The sequence below is a fragment of the Microcaecilia unicolor genome, chromosome 3 (assembly GCF_901765095.1).
Source record: "Microcaecilia unicolor chromosome 3, aMicUni1.1, whole genome shotgun sequence".
NCBI lineage: Eukaryota > Metazoa > Chordata > Amphibia > Gymnophiona > Siphonopidae > Microcaecilia > Microcaecilia unicolor.
Window position 1 is genome coordinate 285,904,975 of NC_044033.1, and position 19,264 is coordinate 285,924,238.

The 19,264-nt window shown below is 47.4% G+C and overlaps 1 protein-coding gene across 2 annotated transcripts in view; it reads right to left on the reverse strand.

The window, feature by feature from the left end:
• The window catches only part of TBCE (tubulin folding cofactor E), a 712,453-nt gene that overhangs the window by 120,890 nt on the left and 572,299 nt on the right, over positions 1-19,264 (reverse strand). For both annotated transcript variants that reach the window (XM_030198136.1, XM_030198134.1), the window contains exon 14: positions 18,010-18,078. In XM_030198136.1, coding sequence (XP_030053996.1) covers positions 18,010-18,078 — 69 coding nt within the window. The remainder of the gene's footprint in view (positions 1-18,009; positions 18,079-19,264) is intronic.

Here is a 19,264-nt window from a genome sequence, read left to right on the forward strand (position 1 = left end):
ACAAACATAGAAGAAAGACAGTCCCTGCTCAAAGAGCTTACAATCTATTAGACAAAAAATAAAGTAAGCAAATCAAATCAATTAATTTGTACAGGAAGGAGGAGAGGAGGGTAGGTGGAGGTGAGTGGTTACAAGTGGTTACGAGACAGAGGGAACCACCATGAGACAGTTTCTCATAAGGACTTCCCGGAGTACCTTATGCAAAGGAGCCTTTACTGCCTCCTTAGGTGGTGGGAAAATTTGGGATACAAATGTAACAAATAAATAATAATGTAGTCCAGGACCTTGAGCATCTCAACCCTGGGCTCATCCTGCAGGAAATGGAATGGCCTCAGCCATTTCCCGTACAAACGATGAAAAGGAGAGGCTCTCAGGAGGAGACAGTGTCCTTTCAGGTGAAGGGGGAAGTTCAGAGGAAATCCCAAAGGAGTCATTGGAGGAATCATCCTCTGACTCCCATGAGTGCTCCTCCTCAATATCAGAACATTTCCCTCAGGGAGCTCTGAGACAGCCTCCCTCGATGCCGAGGACCGACGTCCTCAAGAGTAATGTCGAGAGGAAGACGCCTGCATGGACTGCAGTGAAGCTTTCTCTACCAACGTTGATGGGGAGTCCACCTGGGTGGCAGCCGACACCAGAGCTGCAAGCAGCACCGAGGACAGGGACCTCACCACAGTTGAAGGGCCAGACACAGCTGCAGCAGACAGCACGGCAGGCACAAGCACCCCCGACACCGAAGCAGAATGGCGCAGCAGTCCTTCCAGAAGCTACTACTACTACTTATAAGCTCTGGCAGTAAGGCCCGGATGCGCTTGTCGAGAGCCGCCATCAGAGAAGGCTGGGGGGCTCGTGGAGCAGTCGGTGGCAGAATCGGTTGAGGCTCAGGAGCAGGAACCGGAGTGCTAAGGTAAAATTATGTCTTACCTGATAATTTTCTTTCCATTAGTCCCTCAGATCAATCCAGAAACTTGTGGGTTATGCCCCTCCTCTAGCAGGTTAGATAGAGAGAACTCAGACGTTTGCTACAATAGAGCATGTGCAGCCAGCCTCACTTCAGTATAACGATACCAAAGCAGTAAGAACCATAGAACACTCTCCTGTCTCTGCAAAAGCAGCATAAACTTGGAACAAACTCTCCGAGCTGCTATAACTTAGAAATGTAAATATAAACACACCCTAACAGCCTTACCCGATCAGAGACAAAGGAACGTGAACAGAACCGACTGAAGTATACTGAATCCGATCAGAGATTACGAAAGCGAATTCCAGGGAGGGGCTCTGGATTAATCTGAGGAACTAATGGAAAGAAAATTATCAGGTAAGACATAATTTTACCTTCCATAGCGTCCCCAGATCAATCCAGAAACGTGTGGGATGTACCAAAGCAATCCTCATCAAGGGTGGGACCGGCCTACTGTGGCCGCCAACACAGAGAAATCCCAACAAGCGCCTCTCGACGTGCAGCAACATCAAGACGGCAATGTTTAACAAAGGAATGCCAAGACGACCAAGACGCCGCTTAACAAATGTCCTGCAACGACACCAGACGACACTCTGCAAAAGAAGAGGCCTGAACCCTCTTGGATAGTGCCAGAATGCGAACAGGGATAGAATCCCCCAACAACAGGTAAGCCGACGCAATAGCCTCCCTAAGCCACCGATCGACCGTGGCCTTAGAGGTCATGTTCGCTTTCTTATGACCTACGAACAGCTCGAAAACTGTGAGGGAAATCCTCTTGCTTGAAGGATGGATGGCAACACCACTCCCTGGTTAAAGTGAAAACGCGTGACTACCTTAGAAACCAAGGACGGCACCCTTCAAATTGTCACTTCTGCCTCCGAAAAAAACAGAGAAAGGGGCTCTACATGAAAGGGCCTGAAGCTCAGACACCCGCCTGGCTGAAGCCATTGCCACCAGAAACACAGTCTTCAACTTGAAAACATTCAAGATCTTTACTCGGGCTCGAAAGGAGACCACCGAAACACCCTAAGGACCACGTTCAAATTCTAATCCGGCACCACCGGAACCCAAGGAGGTCTGAGATGCTCTACACCACGAAGAAAATGAACGAACTGCGGAAGAGACACTAAGGAGTGGCTCCCCGAACGACCCCTCCAGGAAGCCAATGCCGCTAACTGACCCTTTAAAGTACTTAGAAACAGTTCCTTAACCATCACTTCCTGCAAAAAGGCCAGAACGGACCCAAGAGGGTCTTTTTGAGGGGAAATGCCTGCCAAGGAACTCCAAGCCACGAACGACCTCCACATTCCATCATACGCAGTAGAAGTGGAACATTTGCGCGCCTGTAACATGGTCCCAAAAACCGCCTCCAGCTATCCTGGACACCTCAGACGCGACTGTACAAAGGCGAGGCCATAAGCCCAAATGGAGCGTGATCTTTCATGACTACAGGCCCCTGATGGATAAGACCCGGCCAGTGAGACAGGTGGAACGGCTCGTCGATCAGGAGGCGAATCAAGCCCGCATACCAAGGACATCTGGGCCAGTCCAGTGCAATAAGTATTACCAGACCCGGAAGACGAGAGATTTCCCCACTACTTAACCGATCATCAGCTACGGAGGAAAGACATATAGAAGCTCCTACGGCCACGGCTGAAGAATAGCGTCTATTCCTTCGGACTCAAACTCTCTGCCTCTTAACTGTTGATGCTCACAGCTTTATTAGTAGTAACAGTGGGATTTGAACTGTCTACCTCTGCATTACAAGACCAGTGCTGTTACCACTTGGTCACAGCTGCACTTTGCTGAAGAACTGGGTCACCTTGGGATTGTAGAATCAAGCCATGAAATCCATCACCGGAGTCCGCCAGCGATCCGAAATCTGGCTGACAGCCGGCGGAGAGAGCTCCCACTACCCGGCCTCCAAGCGATTGCGACTGAAAAAGTTGGCCTGTACACTTAGCACTCCCGCTATGTGAGGCGCCGACAACCGAACTCGACGCTTCTCTGCCCCAAGAGACAGCACGGACGCCTCTTCAGCCAGCGAAGCACTTTGAGTTCCGCCCTGCTGAATGACATACGCTACCGCCGTCGCACTGTTGCAGAGAACTTGGACTGGTTGAACTCTCAACAGCATCTCGAAAGCTAGGAGCGCCAACCGAAACGCCCGAGGTTCCATGAGATTGAACTGCAACCTGGACTCCGAGGGGGACCAACTCCCCTGAGCTGAGAGGCCGAGAACCACATGCCACTCCAACGCGGTGAGGGGCATGCCTCGCGTCAGTATCCGACCTGAGCCAACACCGCAGAGCAAAAGAAGCTTGCGGTGTCCAGGGAAAACGAATCGAAGAACCTTGGAAAGGAAAGACCAACGGCTGAGTAGATACCATTGCAAAGGCCGCATGCGGCTCCGGGCCCAAGGAACGACCCCTGAACCTAGTCCAACGCTGTTGGAGCCTTCAGCTGAATGAGGGAAGAAACTTGGCACAGCTTCGCCCGTCGCTGTTCCGGAAGAAAAACTCCGCCCTGATGGGTATCAGTCGTACTACCAGGTACACCAGAGACAGATGGTGTAGCAGCATATGTCTGTAGTACCATTTCATGCTACAAAAAGCAAACTACAGTGGGTCGAGAAGCCGCACCCCTAGAGCTCAGTGCTTATTCTCAGCTGATTGCAACCACTATTAAGCTATCTCTACACTGAAGTAGCTCCTGGGCCACTCCTCATGAAATTTAGGTACCCCATAAGAAGCAATTAGAGGTACCGGGAACGCTGCAGTACCAGGCAGCTGAGGCTAATATGTAAAAGTGTGGCCAGTGTCAGTGTGCTAAGAGAGAGAGAAAGAAGAGCAAAATTTAAAACTGAAGAGTTCTGAAAACTGTTCCAGTCATGTAAGAACTACTTGGCCAAGCAAGCCATAAGAGATAATGAAATAAAATATGCCCCACTGGAAATCTAACTGAGCCCACAGTATCTAATAGGATGGAAAAACCAGCCTTGAACCTATAACCTTCAGGCTGAAAGGCCAGCAGCCCTCCTCAATAAAACTAGATTGATGTAAACAATACCCACAGAGCAAATGCCACCAGGGGAGCCCAGAGGGTGCAGGTTTACCAAGGAAACCGAGAGAAACCTGAGAGGCCTGCACTAGCCTCATAATGTAACATTTCTCACAGAAACATCTAGTCAACAGCCTTAAGCCTGACTACTAAAAAACTGTACTGCCATGTCTGAGAAAGGAGAACAGTGGAAGGGTGAAAACCTAGGACTACTTCCTCCCTTCCATTAAAGATGTACAAACCCCCTGAACCTCCTCCAGGAGGGTCCAGAAGTAGTCTTACTGTAACTCACCTTGAGAAGCATAGGCATCTCTACCAGGAGACTTTCAGATAGGCAGTACTTTCCAAGCAGCAGCATAAGGCTCTCACTGCCATGGCACAGCTGCAGGGGACTGAAGTGTCACCTACCTCGCCCCTGGAAGGCTGAGGAAGACTCAAAGCTGTGGAAAACCAATATGCAGAAACTGGAGTGCTCCACACTAGGTTCCCAATCACATTCCTGAAAGATCTACATATAAAACTGCCTGAATTGCAAGCACATCAAAACCCAGGGGAGCACTGGGGCCTCAGCAGTGCCATGTGGAGTGGCAATAAAGATGGAGCTATACTAGATTGTAAGCTCTTGAGCAGGGACTGTCTCTTTATGACACATTGAGCCTGCAATTAGGTGGGAAAATGTGGGATACAAATGCAATAAATAAATAAAATAAATAAATGTCAGGTGTTCAGCGCTGCAAGTGTTTGGTAGCGCATACAAATGCTAATAATCAAGTGCGCACATACACCCAAGAACAGAATAGCCTCATGCTTCCACATCCTAGTGCCCGATCAAATGGAAGAGCTAACCGCAGAGAATATAAAATTAGCACTTACAATGCCTGTATAAAGAACGGAATCAGTTCTTCCCTTTAAAGAGCCTGGTCGCGGTGAGGTCAACTCCCTCACCCGCGGGCAACTCCCTCTGTTCAAGGTGCCCTGAAAAGGATTCCCCTGACCCTGGGACACTCTCCGAATCCATATGTCGTCCCAGGGTTATTATGGAGGGCTAAGTGACTTGCCCATGGACAGAAGGAGCAGCAGAGGGAAATGAATCCAGACAGCCAGGTTCAAAGCCTGCTGCACTAACCATTATGCTACTCCTCCACTCTACCGGCCCCTTAAACCCAACCGGGCCGTCTTAGGCGGCTTCTGTACAAACTCAGAGCCCAAGGCAGCAGAGCCTCGAAAATGGCCGCCTCCTGCCCCTCTCCCTCAGAGCGCAATAAAAACGCTTTGAGCAAAAGAGTACAAACTCCGGGGGAAAAGCCCCCATAATAGCCTTTTCCAGGAGAGAAATTGAGGCTTCTCTGTTGGAGGGAGCCCCAGCAGATCCCGCAGCCACATCCTGAGAAAATGGCGCCGGCGGATCAACCGTTCCAGTCACAGACTTTCCCGCCAAGTGAGAAACGATCCCTTCTGGCGCCATGGTGCCCAACACGCGATCCCCTGATCCGCACTATGACTCACTACCGTTGCGGAACAAAACTCACAGGGAAGCGACATGCCACCATGCCCCGCAGCGCGAGCCGTGCTTAACGGACTCCAACGGAACGGACATAGCCCCAAAAGTCTTACCTTCTCCGCAGTCCCAGCCCTGCTCACATTCCAATTAAGCTGAACGGAAAATTGTTCCAAGCGCCAAGCAAGCCAAAATGAGGCTGGACTGGAGAATCGTTCCGTCTGGTTCTTTTTTTTTTTTTTTTTTTTAAGAGACAGGAGAGGAATACAGCCAAAATCCTCAACAGAATTCAAGTAGGCTGACCGGGGGAGAAGGGTAGAGACCTGGCACCACCAGGTGTATCCCAGAATGTGCTCCAGCACCTCAACCCCAGAGAAAGCTCAACACACCCGAGGGAACGGGATAGGAGCCTCAGGCCACAGAGCTGCACTTTATGCTCCCTTCTACCTGCTAGATAGAGAGAATACTGAAGTGAGGCTGGCTGCACATGCTCTATTGTAGCAAACTTCTGAGTTCTCTCTATCTAACCTGCTAGAGGAGGGGCATAACCCACAAGTTTCTGGATTGATCTGGGGACGCTATGGAAGAGGCTGATGCATTGGCACCTCCTATATGGAGGGGCAGCAGTCCACCCGGAGCCTACACTTCTCGGGTGCAGAATCCTTCGATGTCCCAGAGCTCCCAGCACAATGTATCGAGGGAGAACAGTTACGGTGCTTCTTAGCCTTCACTCGATGCCAGTCACCGAGGTTCCTCGGTGCCAAGGACGACGTCGAAGCCTCACGTTTCCCCGGGGTCGGGTCCGACGATAGATGGTTCCGGGGGGAAGGGGGGGCTGCACAGCAGGAGGCCTCAAGACAGGTGGAGACCCACTCAATGCCTCACTGCTCCCAGCGTGCCGCGGCCTCTCAGCAGCCATGCGTACCCTCTGCTCCCGTCGATGCTTCCCTCGGCCGATGTCGCCAACCTCAGTTCCGATGCCGATGTCAAATGACCGGATCGAGCCCCAAAATGTTTCTCTCTCTGGTCATCTCGAGCAAGTGGAGTCCTTTTCTTCATACAAAGACAAAGGGCACAACGAGCTGGGCTATGGTCTGGCCCAAGGTACAGATACACCAGGAATGGGTATCTGTACCTGAGATGGTCCAGTTGCACCCAGTACAATATTTGAAGCCACTGGGTCTCTTCGATGACATGGAAGGGAAAACCGCACTGGCAAAATCAAACGACTCAATTGTGCCAAAGTAAAAAGGGCACAAAAACAGTAAAAAAAAAACCATCTGCGTCAAAAAGAAAGAAAACTTAAAAAGGGGGGAAAAATTAACTGGAAAAAAAAAATAAAGGAAGGCTTTTTTTTTTTTTTTAATGAAGAAAAGAAATGAAGAAAACGAACGACCAAAAGTTGAATGAGAAAAACAAAAGGCTCTTTTCCCGGGCACGAATACAGGAGCCACAGAACTAATCTGCTGCTCATCGCAGAAAAAAAAGAAACTGAGGTACGTGTTCACGCGGTGGGCGGGAAGTCAATCCGCACATGCGGTGCACATGTGCCAGAAGGCTATGGCAAAGTTTTTCTTTTTGCTATTGCAAATGCTGGTTCCCGGGCCGACGCGAACATCCGACTGCTTGTCCTCGGAGAATACTTCTTTCCAGTTATGATTTTCTAGTATATGGTTATTGTTGCCTGAGAATCTGTGAGCTAGTATGTCTAATAGGTGACCTTTTGTGTGGGATAAAGTGGATTGTTCTGTTTTAAAGTTCCATTGGTTCAAGAAATCCAGAGTTCTGGTATTGGTGGTGTGCTGATGTTCTAGTTACAGATTAATGTCTCCTAGTAGTAGGACATCTGGTTGGTTTGTGCAAATGTTTGATATGAAGTCCAAGAAATCGTCTTGAGCACTGGACCAGTTTCCTGGAGGGCGGTAAAACAGTATGACACATAGCAGACCACTTAGTGTGGTATCAGTGATGTTATATGCTAAAATTTCAATTGCTGAGGATGTATGTTTAGTCATAGGCTTAACTGTGAAGAAGGATCTGTATATTAATGCCACCCCTCCTACCTTCTTTTCAGTTTTGTTGATGGGTATTATTTTGTATTCTTATAGGAAAACAACTCCCAACAGATTATTTAGCCAAGGCCCTATGGTGCAGAACTCTGCCCAAGCGAATATTCTGGACTCTGTCTAGGGGAAGATAGGACCTTGCTTCTGGCACCTAGCCAGACTTGCTGTTAGAGAAACAAAACTAAAGCCAGCAGATATATATTATATTTATTATAGATAAAGGAAATGTACAAATATAGAATAACTCTGTACCAAGGCTTAGCAAAATGCAAATATATATATATATAACTTGCTGATAATAGAAATACAAAGAACTAGACTGCTACTGACTAAAGACTATACACAATGATACTTACTAGAAAACTAGACAATTGCACAACCTGATTTGTAACACTGAAGCTACAGTTTCTTATGCCAATACACCATTAGCAGCTTATTCCCTGACCACGAGTCATGACGTAACCTGTCTTTGCTTAGATAAACACCAATCACTAATCCTAGACTATAGAAAGGAAATCACTGTCATCTCACCATGCTGTCCCCAAGGAAGCCTCTTGATGAGATAGTGCAGATTTCTTCTTAGACTCGAGCTGTCTCACCAGCGAGTCTCAGTCTCAGATATAGTGCAGGGTCTCTGGGCAAGTCACTTAACCCTCCATTGCCCCATGTAAGCCGCATTGAGCCTGCCATGAGTGGGAAAGCGCGGGGTACAAATGTAACAAAAAAAAAAAAAAAAGCAGGGTCACAGTCACTCCATGCTGGTATAGCTGAACTGATCGGTATTTTCACCAGATATGCAGTTCACAAGGTTAGAACACAGTCTCTTGCTCCCTTCGAGCCTTCTAACCTTGCTGGGTTTTTCAGGTCTCTCCTGTCTTCTTGCCAGTTCCAACTCCTCTGATGGTCTCCGACTGTCTCCGACCAGCCTTTCTCAGAGTCTGATGCTATGGTGAAAGATCAAGTGGAACAGGCTGATGCTTGTGCTACTGATACATAGAAGATGCAGTTGACTGAGTTGCTGTACAAATACAAGGACCTTTTTGCTGTAGACGCGTATGATTGTGGGCTCACAGACCTGCATGTCACCAGAGTTCCTACAGAGCCAAATAGCAAGCCTGTCTTTGTGCGCTAGTATAAGATTCCATTGGCTTCCTATGAATCTGTGCAATGCAACAGCACATACAACTCCCCTCTGTAGCTGTATTAGCATTTTTGAAGTTATGTTTGAACAATGTGCTATGATTTCATGAAGTATTTGCTTTTAGTTTTCATTGATAGAGTGTTAGTGTTTCTCTTCACTCTTGACCATGAGTCCTGATTTCAACCTGTCTAGTTGTATTGCTAGTTAGGTTGGAGAAGGCATTTACTCCGTTGTAGTAAATTCCATCTCCAAGGGGGGGAATCCGTAGGGGTATTTCCCTGTTATCTCACCTGAGCTGGTCTTGGTTCATACAAGACTAATGCATCCTGTTACAAACAAGATGGATGCTACAACCTCTGACCTGAACATCTCTGTATCAGCAAGATCCAGCTTTTCAGCTTGTGGAAAATCACTGGCAGGCATGTTCCATCCAAGGGCACTCTGTGTTACAACCACCCCGTTATCACCCTGAGAAGCTGAAAGGGGAGTGAGACCTATGGCTCCAGAAAGCCTGGTTAGAAACAGAGATGCAGACCAGAAAGTTACCATTTCAAGGTCACAAAACGAAGGACTCTTCTTGCCCATGCAGTGAGCTGGACAGGATCAGGATTGGGTCCCTGATGTCACCTGACGGAGAGGTACTAAGAAAGCAGGAACTGAAGAGAGTAAGTTAGTCGGAGTCCATCAGAGGAGTTGCAACTGGCAAGAAGACAGGAGAGACCTGAAAAACCCAGCAAGGTCAGAAGGCTCGAAGGGAGCAAGAGACTGTGTTGTTCTAACATTGTGAACTGCATATCTGGTGAAAATACCGATCAGTTCAGCTATACCAGCATGAAGTGACTGTGACCCTGCTTCCTGCAGAGAGACCCTGCACTATATCTGACACTGACTCACTGGTGAAACAGCTCGAGTCTAAGAAGAAATCTACACTATCTCATCGAGAGGCTTCCTTGGGGACAGCATGGTGAAATGACAGTGATTTCCTTTCCTTAGTCTGGGATTAGTGATTGGTGTTTATCTAAGCAAAGACAGGTTACGTCATGACTCGTGGGCAGGGAATAAGCTGCTAATGGTGTATTTGCATAAGAAACTGTAGTTTCAGTGTTACCAATCAGGTTGTGCAATTGTCTAGTATTCTAGTGAGAATCTATTTTGTATTTCTATTATCAGCAAGTTAGATATATATATATTTTTGCATTTTGCTAAGCCTTATGCAGAGTTATTCTATATTTGTATGTTTCCTTTATCTATAATAAATATAATATATATCAGCTGGCTTTAGTTTCTTTTCTTTAACGGCAAGTCTGGCTAGGTGCCGGAAGCAAGGTCCTATCTTCCTCTAGAAGAGTCCAGAATATTCACTTGGGCAGAGTTCTGCACCATAGGGCCTTGGCTAAATAATCTGTTTGGAGTTGTTTTCCTATAAGAATTATTTAGATTACTATACCTACAGAAGAAGGAGGGACTTTGGCTGTAGTTATTTGAAGGATCTGTGCATTACCCAGCAACTGTGTGTTTTTGTTCCCCAGTGCAGGTATCATTCTCACCAGGAGGCTGCGATGTTCCTTGTTGGAAGCAGTGCCGCTGCAGCTTGAGGGTTCGCCGCCACAGCTTCCTTTGCATGGGTTCCTTCCTGAGTCAGCTCCCAATTCTCTCTCTAGCCTTGGTTCTGGTTAGTCATGTCTGGCGCTGGTTTGGGTGTTGACGTCCCAGCTACATTCCACATACCTTTCTGACAATAGGCTCCAGCTGGTAAGTTGTTGGTCGAGGGAGGTCTTTGTTTCCCCCATTGAGGTTCTTCATTGATCTGGTCCTAGGATGTTCTGCTGTGGACTGCCAACCGGCACCGGATTTCCCTGAAAATGTAGTGGCCGTGTGGTAGTGGGAGCACTTGCTCTGGCTGCCTGAACGCCCCCCGCAGTGCTCCGTGTGCTTGACTGCTCAGGTCCGTGGAACAGAACATGTAGTGGTTAAGTAGTTATTCTTGGCCAGGACTCCACTCCTATTCCAGGGTCCACAGTCAACAGCTCAGTTTTGGAGGCTATATCTGGCCAAAGACCTAGAAAGCATCGGTATGCGGTCTCTGCCAGGAGATGTTTGAGAATATGCTTGAAGACTTGAATATGTATACTCCCAGAAGGTCCGGCATTCGGCGAAGCATGGATTGGGCCGTCTCTCTGCATTCTGCTCTAGGATCCTGCGCTGGTGTAAGCGGAATGGAGGAGATGGCTAGAACGTTGGCACAGCTTCTTTGTCCTAGTGGATTGTCTCGGACCACTGGTGTACCTTCTTCCGGGCTCTTGTCCAGGTCACTCATCTTCTAATGCTTGGGAAGACCGGATGGGCCCCAGGGACAGCGGCAGTCCCCAGGCAAGTGGAAATTCCCGGTCGGGTCTCCAATCCCGCTCCCTATATGGTGGCTTCTTGGACACTGCAGGGCTCGTCAGACGGGTGCCCAGCCCTTGTCCCAGGCTCTGACCTGCTCCGGCATGGTCCCTCCTTCAGCGTGGAGCAGTCTTGGCAGGTGCTGCGAGGATGGCTTGATTCCACCCGATAGCTGGGGTGTGAGGGTCTGTTTCTGATCTACGCCTTTCTCCGGTTCCTCCTCTGCTGAACAGTAGCACACCAACCCAGGGAGCAGGCAGATAAGGCGGGTGATCGGAGCCTGGACATGGGCGTCCTGTTCAGTCGGCCATCTTTGCCACACAATTAACATTTCTGTCCTAGGTTCTTCTTCCATCTTTAACTTAAAGGGGATGAAAGAAGTCATCTCTCTAACAAAACCAGTGAAAAGAGACCCTCAGGTGGAGATTTACATCTCTCTTGAGATGGGGAGGGATCAGAGGGCATCCCAGAAGACACTTCCTCCAAGTAGTGTGGGTCCTCCTCTGTGTCCCATGAACGGTCCTACTCAGACCCTTTGCTGTACCCAGACTCCGAAGAGCGAGGAGATACAGTGAAGATACTAACCTGTAGCAGACCTTATAGTCTCACATTTGTGGGCAACGTGATCCTGCATTGCCCGGTCCAGAGCTTGTAACAAGCTTTAGGGTTGTGAGAATATAAGGCCTGCAGTCCTCGGAGAATACCTGCTACAGATAAATATCTTAGCTTTCTCCGATGACAAGCCTATTTATTCTCGTGGGGAATCCTTAGCAACCAGGCTCACCGAAAACAACAAACGTTGGTCAACTGGGACTCGTAATGGTGAGGATATAACACAATCAACCTTTAACTATATACAAACTGAGTGAGAGTGCAGCCTGGAACAGAATACAATGGGTCTACAGGGGTGGAGTTGGATTCTAGACCCCAAACAGATTGAGTGAAACTGTCTATCCAAACTGACTGTCGTGTCGGGTATCCTGCTCAAAGCTGTAGTGAGATGTGAATGTGTGGACTGCAGCCTTGCAAATTTCTTCAATAGAGGCTGACCCCAAGTGGCCTATCGACACAGCCATGGCTCTGACATTGTAAGCCTTGACATGACCCTCCAGGGTCAGCACAGCCTGGGCAAAAATGAAAGAAACTCAATCTGCCAGCCAATTGTGTGTGTTTCCCAACGGCAACCCCATCCTGTTGTCTGCTCCATGTAATAGGCCAATGCTTGCTTGTAGTCCAAGGTGTGCAAGGTGCTCTTGCCAGGATGGGCATGAGGTAGAGGAAAGAATGTTGGCAAGACAATCAATTGGTTCAGATGGAACTCAGAAACCACCTTCAGCTTAGGGTGCAGGTGTAGGACTACTCTGTTGTGATGAAACTTAGTATAAGGTGCATCCACTACTAGGGCCTGAAGCTCACTGACTCTACGAGCTGAAGTAACAGCCACAAAGACAATGACCTTTCAGGTCACAACGCTGAGGTCCCATGACACAGGTGGAGGTTTGACAGGGGACTTTGACAAAAGCAAACCTCTGATGAAGAGAACTAGAGACTGTCCAGATATGGGCTTACCCTCTACATGCTGATGATAAAAACTAATTGCACTGAGATGAACCTTTATGGAGTTGCTCTTGACACCAGACTTGGATATGTGTAGAAGGTATTCAAGCAGGATCTGTGTAGTGCAAGAAAGAGGATCTAGGGCCTTAACCTCACACCAGATAGTAAACCTCCTCCATTTAAAAGAGTAACACCTCTTAGTGGAATCTTTCCTGGAAACCAGCAAAACCCAGGAGACACCCTCTGAAAGCAAATTCTAGGCTCTCAACATCCAGGCTGTGAGGGCCAGAGACTGAAGGTTGGGATACAGAAAAGATCCTTCGTTCTGCGTGATGAGGGTCAGAGAACACTACAATCTCCATAGTTCTTCGGAGGATAATTCCAGAAGAAGAGGGAATCAAATCTGTCTCAGCCAGACCGTCACAATCAGAATCGTGATTCCATGGTCTTGCTTGAGTTTCAACAAAGTTTTTCCTACTAGAGATTTCGGAGAATAAGCATACAGGAAACCTGTCCCCCAACTGAGGAGGAAGGCGTCAGATGCTGTCGCATGCCTGAAACCTGGAACAGAACTGAGGGACCTTGTTGATGATCTGAGTGGCAAAGAGATCCACCGAAGGGATGCCTCACGCTCAGAAGGTCTCTCTGGCAACCACCATGTTGAGAGACCATAAGAATAAGAGTAGTCATACTGGGTCAGACCAATGGTTCATCTAGCCCAGTATTCTGTTTTCTAAACAGTGGCCAAGCCAGGTCACAGTTACCTGGCAGAAACCCAAATCATGGCAACACTCCATACTATGAATCCCAGGGCAAGCAGTTGCTTCCCATGTCTGTCTTAATAGCAGACTACGGACTTTTCCTCCAGGAATTTGTCCAAACCTTTTTTAAACCCAGATACACTAACCGTTGTTACCACATTCTCCAGCAAAGAATTCCAGGGCTTAACTATTTATTGAGTGAAAAATTATTTCCTCCTATTTGTTTTAAAAGTATTTCCATTTAACTTCCTTGAGTGTCCCCTAGTCGCTGTACTTTTGGAACGAGTAAAAAATCAATTTACTTCAATTTTCTACACCACTGAGGATTTTGTAGACCTCATCTGTCTCTGTTCCAAGCTGAAGAGCTCTAACCTCTTTAGCCGTTCCACATATGAGAGGAGTTCCATCCCCTTTATCATTTTGGTCACTCTTCTTTGAACCTTTTCTAATTCCGTTCTATCTTTTTTGAGATACGGCGACCAGAACTGAATGCAATACTCAAGGTGCGGACGCACCATGGAGCGATACAAAGGCACTATAGTATTTTCGGTCTTATTCACCATTCCTTTCCTAATAATTCCTAGCATCCTGTTTGCTTTTTTGGCCATCGCCGCGCACTGAGCAGAAGACTTCAGTGTGTTACCTACAATGACACCCAGATCTTTTTCTTGAGTGCTGTCCCCCAAGGTGGACCCTTGCATCAGATAACTATGGTTCGGATTATTCTGTGCTTAGTCTGTCTGCCAGGCTGTTTTGACCGCCGAATAAGTGGCACGGAGGAGCATACCTTGCTGCAGAGCCAAACACTACATTCAAATGGCCTCCTGACACAGAGGGTGTGATCTGGTGCCCCTCTGCTTGGTGGTGTAATACATAGCATCCTGATTGTCTATTTTAATGAGTACATTTTGGTGAGACACACGATCTCTGAAAGCGTTTAGAGCATCCCAAATCGCCTGAAGTTCCAGGAGATTAATCTGCAGACCTGTTTTCTGGCCAGATCAAGCACCCTGAGTGTGAATCCCATCCACAAGAGCACCCCACCCCAGGTGAGATGCATCCCTCATCAGTGCTTTTTGCAGCTGAGGAATTTGAAATGGAAATCCCAGAGTCAAGTTGGATTGAATGGTCCAGCACAACAGGGAGCAATTAAGGTCCGGGGACACTCGGATGACACTACTGAGAAGCTAGGGTCCATTGGGCAGTTCTGCTGCTTGTCCAACTGGCTAAGTGACTCGGCTTCCTCTGGTGGGTCAGCCAAGTCAAGCATCTTGCACGAGTCCCGAAAATAGACACTCGTGAAGAGCTGGTATGATTGTATATGTGATACGAGCATAGAGGCCTGGAACATCTTCCTCCCAAAAGAGTCCAAGGTTCTAGCTTCTTTGCTGGGGGCACTGAAGCATAGTCTCTAGAACTCCTGGCACTTTTGACGGCAGATTCCACCACCATAGAATGATGAAACAACTGAGGCTTATCAAATCCAAGGGTACTGTGGATCAGGCACATAGTATCGATCTTCTTGGGGAGTACCTAGACAGACAGAGGAAACTCCCAGTTCTGCACAAAATGAAATGGAATGGCAACCGCCATTTCCTTAACAAAAGAGGGGAAGAAAAAGCTCTTGTCACGGAACCTGGGATGGTGAGCCCTTGGGCTGCAGCCAGGCTACAGCAGACAAGTCCTCTGGGAAGGCACAGAGCACAGGCGAACTAGGCACTGAATACAAACAAGATACCAGACATGGCAAATAGACAGAGCACACTCAAGACAAGGTGAAACCAGAGCCTGGCTAAAGCAAAAACCAGGAACGGAACTTAACAAAAGCAGGAACCAGTAACAAAGGAAGGACACTCATACGGGCCGCAAGGCGAGTCCAAGCATACGGGCCGCAATGCCAAACTAGGACCCACTCATACCAGAGGGAAGGGAAAAGAAACAGAATGGAATCTCTTGAGCAAGTATTACTCAAGCAGCGCATACACACTGCACTAAACAGAGCCACAAACAAGGGGTCAAAAGACCCTACACACAGGCATATACAAACTGAAGGGGAAAGGACACCCCACTTAGACTCACATGGTAGAAACCACAAATAAAAGATAAGAAAACCATGTACAGCAGTAGATACTGAGGCAGTTAGAGAACCACAGGATGCACCACTGCTCCCAGCGTCTACAGGTCTAGCAGCCATACGTACCAATGCTCCCGAAGCCGCTGATGCATCTGGCTAACTGGTCCTTTTTCTTCATATGAAGACACAGTTAGCAGGGCTATGGTCGGGCCCCAGAAACTCTCCTTCCCCCTCTTGTCTCCCCCCGGTGCAGCAAATCTGCTTCCCCCTCTTGCCCCCACATGCAGCGACTCTCCTTCCCACTCTCGTGCCCCCCCCCCCCCCCCCCCCCCCCCCGTGCAGCATCTCTCCTGCGTTCTTTCCCTCACCTCACCCTCACTTCAATGGGTCTCCAGCAGCGGCAGTGATTCCTATACACAACTGCCTGCTGCTAACCTGGAAGCCTCCCCTCTGTCGCGTCCCAACTCCCGCCCAGGCAGAGAAACAGGAAGCTGCGGCAGAGGAGAGGCTTCCAGGTTACAGGCAGGTAGCAGCGTATAGGAATTGCTGCTGTGCCATTGTTGGGGGACCCGCTGAAGCAAGGAGAGTCATGGGATGGGTGAAGTGAGAGAAGGAATAAAGAAGAGATGCTGCACAGCGTCGGGCCCCAGAAGAAAGGGCCAGGACAGTGAATGCCAGTGTTGCTAAGATACATCCGCTGCTGGAAGGGCCTGAGCCCAAACTCGTGGCTATGCCCCTGAAGAAAGATATAGCACAGTACTTAAGGAAAACTTACTGACCTCTACAAGAAAGCTGAAACTGTGATGGAAGTTCAAATTTAAGCCTGACAAACTAAAGCATGCAACCAAAATTTATCACACAATATATGAGGTACAAAAACATAAATGTCCTTGAGTGACCCAGTCAGAGCTCCAAACTCAAACAAATTGAAAATCTGTGGTATGTCTTGAAGACTGTTGTTCATCAACATATCTAAGAAATCTGACAGAGCTTTAACAGTTTTACAAAGAATAATTGTCAATATTGACAATTCTAGGTGTACAAAGCTGGTGGAGATCCATCTCAGACTCACACCTATAATTGCTGCCCAAGATGCTTCCACCAAGTATAGACTCCAGGGAGCTGAGTGGAGACTTATCCAATCATTCCATTTCAGTTTTGGGGGGATAAATGTTCCCCAAAACAATTTTCCCATAAAAGGTGTAAAGTATGGTTTGTTGATGAGTACAAGACAATATAACATTAACAAAATGTGAAAAACATTCAAGGCGGTATATACAGACTTTCTATAGCCACAGATTTCTAATAACTGAGTTATGTAAAACAGACCCATAAATTCCAAACTTCAAGTTCCAGAGGTGACTCACAGATCCATGCCAGAGTTACTCAGGGGATGGCAGATAGTTTAGCTAAAACCATGAAAACAGTACTAACTTTCAAATCATTACCTCGCAGCCAATAATTTAAACTATTCTAGGTGAGAATATCCTAATTTACAGTATTCTTGAGTATTCACATACATTTTGTATTTTAAGCCCTTCCTTCTTAAGAGTTTACCTTAATAGTAAAAGTTCCTGTTCCTCTAAAGCAGGGGCGTAGCCAGACACCCAATTTTGGGTGGGCCTGGGCCCAAGATGGGTGGGCAGAAGAACTCCACCTTGTCCCACAAGTGATTTGGTCTCACCCTCTCTCGCCAGCATGCCATATGGTCTCTCAAACATCCCCCTTCCCCCGTATACCTTTTAAATAGCAGATCTTCACCGGCAGCAGGCAGCAACTAATACACACTGCTTATGCTGGCACCACAGCCTTCCCTCTGATGCAACTTCCTGTTTCCGCATAGGTGGGAATACATTAGAGGGAAGGCTGTGGGGTCAGTGCGATAAGCAGTGCATGTTTTCTAGCAAAAAAGGTGCCGGTACTCAAATGCCAGTCCACCCTTCAGGGGTGGGGTGATCACTGAGGGACCCACCCCACAATAGCCAGGCCCCCTGCAACGAGTCACAGAATCTATGAAAAGGCAGAATTGGTGTGTAGAGCCTGAGCTCTTTTATTATAACTTGGGGACCATGAGTCACTTTTAGCAGACAAAGAAAAAGGTGCCGGTACTCAGTACCCCCAAGTACCCCCTCAAAAAAAGCCCTGGCGATAAGTATGTATCAGTCGCTGCTCGCTACAGGCGAAGATCTGCTATTTATAAGGTTGGCAGGAGGGACAGTTGTTGGAAGTTTTCAGCTGGAGGGGCTTCGGGATCCCTGCTAGCCACATAATAGGTGTGTTGCTACTGGGTGGGCCTAAGCCCAAATTGGATGGGCCTGGGCCCACCCGGGCCCACCCTTGGCTACGCCACTGCTCTAAAGTTGCCTGCAATCTCTTCCTGTGATAGAATGAACTATGCCCGAATACAATGTCTAACATCCATAAAAACAGTTCGTAATCTTTTGATGACAAAACACATTTGGGGGGCCAAATCTTTCCAGTAAAATTGAAATATCTCAGTTCTTACTTAACAGCTGATTTTTCAGAGTGAAACGTTTTTCCTGCTTCAGTTCCCCATCTTCAGGTGCACCATATTCTGTAAATAATTTTAAGAACGCAAAATTATCAACAAATAAAGAAACAAGTGGCTAGTTTAGAATCCTGATTTCTCATTTTTTAATGTGGAATTGTGTTATTATTGTTTGTTTGAATATTATTACATTTTATTTTAAACTTAACTTCAGGTCCAATTATTGGATAGCCTGACTCATATTCCCACCTTTTTGTTTACACATTACGTGCCGTGGGATCTATTGAGTTCTCCACGTACGTGGATTCTCTTTAGACTTTGTTCTCATTTTTTAAAGCATTTCTGTTGTCTGACAGCTATGCAAGGAAACTAATGGCCTTAGATTTACTAGACATAAGAAGTAATCTGCATGTTTGACAGATTATGAGGGCCTCCATTAGAACATAGATGTTGTCATACCAGGACAATCCAGATCAGAAGTACCTGGCAAGATCCCAGAGTAGTAAAACAGATTTTGTGCTGCTTATCCTAGAAATAAGCTGTGGGTTTTCTCAAATCCATCTTAATAGTTTAGAATTTGCTATACCGCCTAAGCTAACTTGCAGATCTAGGTGATTTTACACAACTAAAAGTGGAGGAGTAGCCTAGTTGTTAGTGCAGCGGGCTTTGATCCTGCTGAACTGGATTCAATTCCCACTGCAGCTGGGGGTAAAACTCTACATAAGGCACTACAATTCAGCACTAGTCTGCAAAAAGAACCTGACATTTACAGACCTGACCTTCTTAATGCAGAGGCTTGGTACTGTATGAAGGCTTCCAAGTGCATGAGGAGCCCAACCAATCTGGGAAAAGGCAAAACAACTGGACAATAACAACTTATTGTTGCTATATTGCTATCAGCATGGACATCACTACTAAAATTTCAGGACGTCAAACTTCAGACCAAATGAAACTAAGAAAGGTATAAGAATCCTTCCCTGAAGGTGTTATCAAGCTTTGTTGGCACGTGAGCTGTTATTTTCTCAACTTCTGTAACAGCCCTCAGCTGGCTCTGAGCCCTGCACCCAATTAAGGCTCGTTAATCTGTGGCATCACTGCCTGAGACTTCCCGGCTGGGTAGTCCACCTTTCTACCTATGTGCCGGTGTTCCTGATCTATCATCATCGAGTGCCTGTGCCATTTCCTGATCCAGTGTCCGTGAGGGATACCATCTGTCAGGTCTGAACTGCTATCTTCTTAGAGCCTACCAGTG